The sequence below is a fragment of the Otolemur garnettii genome, unplaced genomic scaffold, assembly GCF_000181295.1.
Source record: "Otolemur garnettii isolate 467f Iridium unplaced genomic scaffold, OtoGar3 scaffold00063, whole genome shotgun sequence".
Taxonomy (NCBI): domain Eukaryota; kingdom Metazoa; phylum Chordata; class Mammalia; order Primates; family Galagidae; genus Otolemur; species Otolemur garnettii.
Window position 1 is genome coordinate 8,309,026 of NW_003852458.1, and position 3,606 is coordinate 8,312,631.

A 3,606-nucleotide genomic window follows, 5' to 3' on the forward strand; every position below is an offset into this window, starting at 1 on the left:
GGCTATTTTTTGGTTGCAGAGGTCATTGTTGTTTGGCGGTCCGGGCTGAGGATTCGAACCTGCCACCCTAGGTGTACGTAGCTGGCGCCTTAGCTGGTTGAGCTATAGGCGCCGAGCCTTCACAAACAGTTCTAAGAGCACAAGCTACATCTTTAAGTTGGTGTAACTATTTTGAAAATACAGGAAAAATAATTTTTAGCACACATAGATGGCTTATCAGTAATTTTATTTTCTCAGTGATATAAATGCCAGCAGCACCCTGGAGCAGTACAAATACTATTTTTTTTTTTATTTAAGAATATTATAGAGATACAAGTATTTCAAATACTAATTCTTTTTTCCCCCAAAAGATTGTTTTACTTTAAAACACATACAGTGTTTTTGTATTAGATACAAAAGCCCTGTAACCAGGTTGGTGGAGAGTTTTGTTCTTTTTTTTTTAGAAACAGAGTCTCGCTTTGTCACCCTTGATAGAGTGCTGTGCTCACAGCAACCTCCAACTCCTGAGCTTAGGTGATTCTCTTGCTTCTGCCTCCTGAGTAGCTGGGCCCACAGGCGCCTGCCACAACGCCTGGATATTTTTTGTTGCAGTTTGGCTGGGCCCGGTTTGAACCTGCCACCCTTGGTATATGGGGCCAGCGCCCTACCCACTGAGCCACAGGCACTGCCAGTGTGGTGGAGATTGTTAAATGTGTCAAAGATAACTAGTGGTCCATGAGGGACCAGTTTTTCCAATTTGTTAGCAATTTTGTAAATTGCCACCAGAGGCAAGTGTAGCTCCTTTTCTAGAAATCTAAAAAAATATTCAGTATTATTTTCAGGGATGATAGAGAGGTAGGGGCATATACCTTTTACACATAAAAAGGTGAATGTTAATAATCCCTAATATAAGACAAGAGTCATCAGCTTAAAAAAATAGGTTTTAGCCTGGTGCAGTGGTTCATTCCTATAATCCCAGCACTTGGGAGGCCAATGTGGGTGTATTGCCTGAGCTCAATAGTTTGAGACCAGCCCGAAACCTCATCTCTAAAAGTAGCCGGGGGCTGTGGTGGACGCCTATAGTTCCAGCTATTCGGGAGGCTGAGGCAAGAGGATTGCTTGAGCCCTAGAGTTTGAGGTTGCTGTGAGCTATGACACCATGGCACTCTACTGAGGGTGTCAAAGCGAGGCTCTGTCTCGAAAAAAAAAAAAAAAAGAAAAAGAAAGAATAAAAAAGGAAAATAGGTTTTATTATTTCTAGGACATATTACTTCAAATTAGAGTTATTTGCTTACTGATTAGAAATTATGAAGATCAGATTTCTTTTTTTTTTTTTTTGAAACGGAGCCTCAAGCTATCCCCCTGGGTAGAGTACCATGGCATCATGCTCACAGCAACCTCCAACTCCTGGGCTCAAGTGAGTCTCCTGCCTCAGCCTCCCAAGTAGCTGGGACTACAGGCGCCCACCACAACGCCTGGCCATTTTTTGGTTGCAGCCATCATTGTTGTTTGGCGGGCCGGGCTGGGGATTCGAACCCGCCACCTTAGGTGTATGTGGCTGGCGCCTTAGCCGCTTGAGCCACAGGCACCAAGCCAAGATCAGATTTCATTAGTAATGAGCCCAGTAACCTGGAGTCTATCATGAGTCACAAAAGATCTACAAGTAAACACTATTCAAAAATTAAAATTTTCTGTTTCGTTTATGCTGTAAGGTTGCTATGAAAGATTCAGACTTTTGAGCAAGACAGTGATGTGATCTGGTTATTTTTCCCCCCAGTGGGAAAAAGAAAATTCTGACAATTGATCAGTTGCCATGCAAGTGACAGAGGAGGCAGTGGGCACTCCTATCCTCTGATGAAATAAGGAAAGGGATGATGCTCTGAGGACTCAGACATTCAAGCTATTCCTTACCTAATTTCTTTTTAAAAACCAAAATAAACCCTCAATTTTCTTATTCTTCTCAGAAATTTTAAAACACGAGAATGTCCTACCTCCTCAATCTATTGGGATGAACAAGAATTCAGAAGATGCTTTTTCTTCTCAGAAGAAACAGCCTGAGAAACCTGAAATCACAGTGTCTTTCAAAGAGAAAGAGCTCTTGGCTTTGGAAAACTTTAGGGAAACTTCTTTGTCCTCCCTGGAGAACGAGGAGGGATGTGACATACCAACAGACTCACTGCCGTATTCATTTGAGAACGAAGTTGAATACGAAGTTCCAGCAACTATTACATATTTAAGGGATGGACTGAGATATGAGGAGCCAGATGACTCTTTATACTTAGGAGATGACTATCTAGAATCTGTTACATACTCTGAAGATGCAGGAACCGCCATGGAAGAGGAGGATTATGATGTCCCAGAACACATTGTATATGAGGGTGAAGGGGACTTTGCCTATTCAGAAACCACAGGGTTCTCTGATGAAGAACAGAATTATGAAGATTCGGAACCTGGCATTTCATTGGAGGAGGAGGAGGAGGAAGAGAAAAGTATGGAAGGTATGGAAATGATGTGTGTAGAGTTAGGCGACAATTTATGAATAAGTTAGTAAGATTGCTATGACATAACAAAGGGGGGGATGACAAAGGGCACAGATGTCAGCAAAAAATCAACTCCTAAGAAATTTCTTGTACCTTTGTAACCTGGAGTCTTCCCAAAGGCAGGTGTTAACATGGGGGACCCCCCAGGACCTGAGGCATGGTGGACAGACAATCACAAGTAAATGCTGTTGGTCAGCTTGAGGTTTCTGCAATCACCTTCCATCACACTTACAACAATTTGCTGATTGTTACTTTTAGCTGTAATCTTCTGTTTCTCAGATCAACCACTTTTTATCATTTTGATCTTTTTGTAACCAGAGAGATAGGGGGATTATGAGTCTAACCACTTAAGTGGAAATAATCAGTGGAGAAGTTTGTGGTCAATGGTTAAGATCCTAAAATATTGTTACTTGGCTTGCTCCAGTCCCTATATTGCCATCTTGTAAGGAGAATTATATCAGTGACTTGAATGTGACTATTTCCTAATGAAAATGCAAACTATACAAAATATTTAATTTGGAGAAATGACAGTGGAAAAATACGCTTTAGCCAACTTCTGAGAATGGAAAGGTCACTAACTACTTTCTCACTTTCAGCTGAGATATTGGGAGATCATTATCAAGCTCTGGATAGGAAAAGAGTAGTTTCTTTGTCATCACACCAATTAGTTTCCTAGCGCTGCTGTAGCAAAGTACCACCAAATGTGTGGCTTATGCAACAGACAACAAAGATTGATTGTCTCTTTTCTTTGCAGACTCAAATTCTAAAATTGAGGTGCTGGCAGGGTTGGTTCCTTCTGAAGGCTTGAAGAGGAATCTGTTCCTAACTTTTCTGGTGGTTGGATAGAAATCTTTGGCATTTTTTGGCTTGTGGAACCATTACCCCCATCTGCCTTCATCTACAAATGATACCCTCTGTGTGTGTGTCTCTAGATCCAAATATTTCCCTGTGGAGAAACTGAATTAGGGTACACACTGATGGCCTCATCTTAACTAATTATATTAGCAATGACCCAGTTTCCAAATAACATCATATTCTAAGGTATTGGGTGTAGGAATTTTAACAAATGAATTTTTATTTTTTTTTT

The 3,606-nt window shown here is 41.0% G+C and overlaps 1 protein-coding gene across 1 annotated transcript in view; it reads left to right on the forward strand.

The window, feature by feature from the left end:
- CARD6 (caspase recruitment domain family member 6) overlaps positions 1-3,606 on the forward strand; it is a 21,960-nt gene that overhangs the window by 1,171 nt on the left and 17,183 nt on the right. The window contains exon 2 of the mRNA XM_003792992.3: positions 1,944-2,477. Coding sequence (XP_003793040.1) covers positions 1,944-2,477 — 534 coding nt within the window. The remainder of the gene's footprint in view (positions 1-1,943; positions 2,478-3,606) is intronic.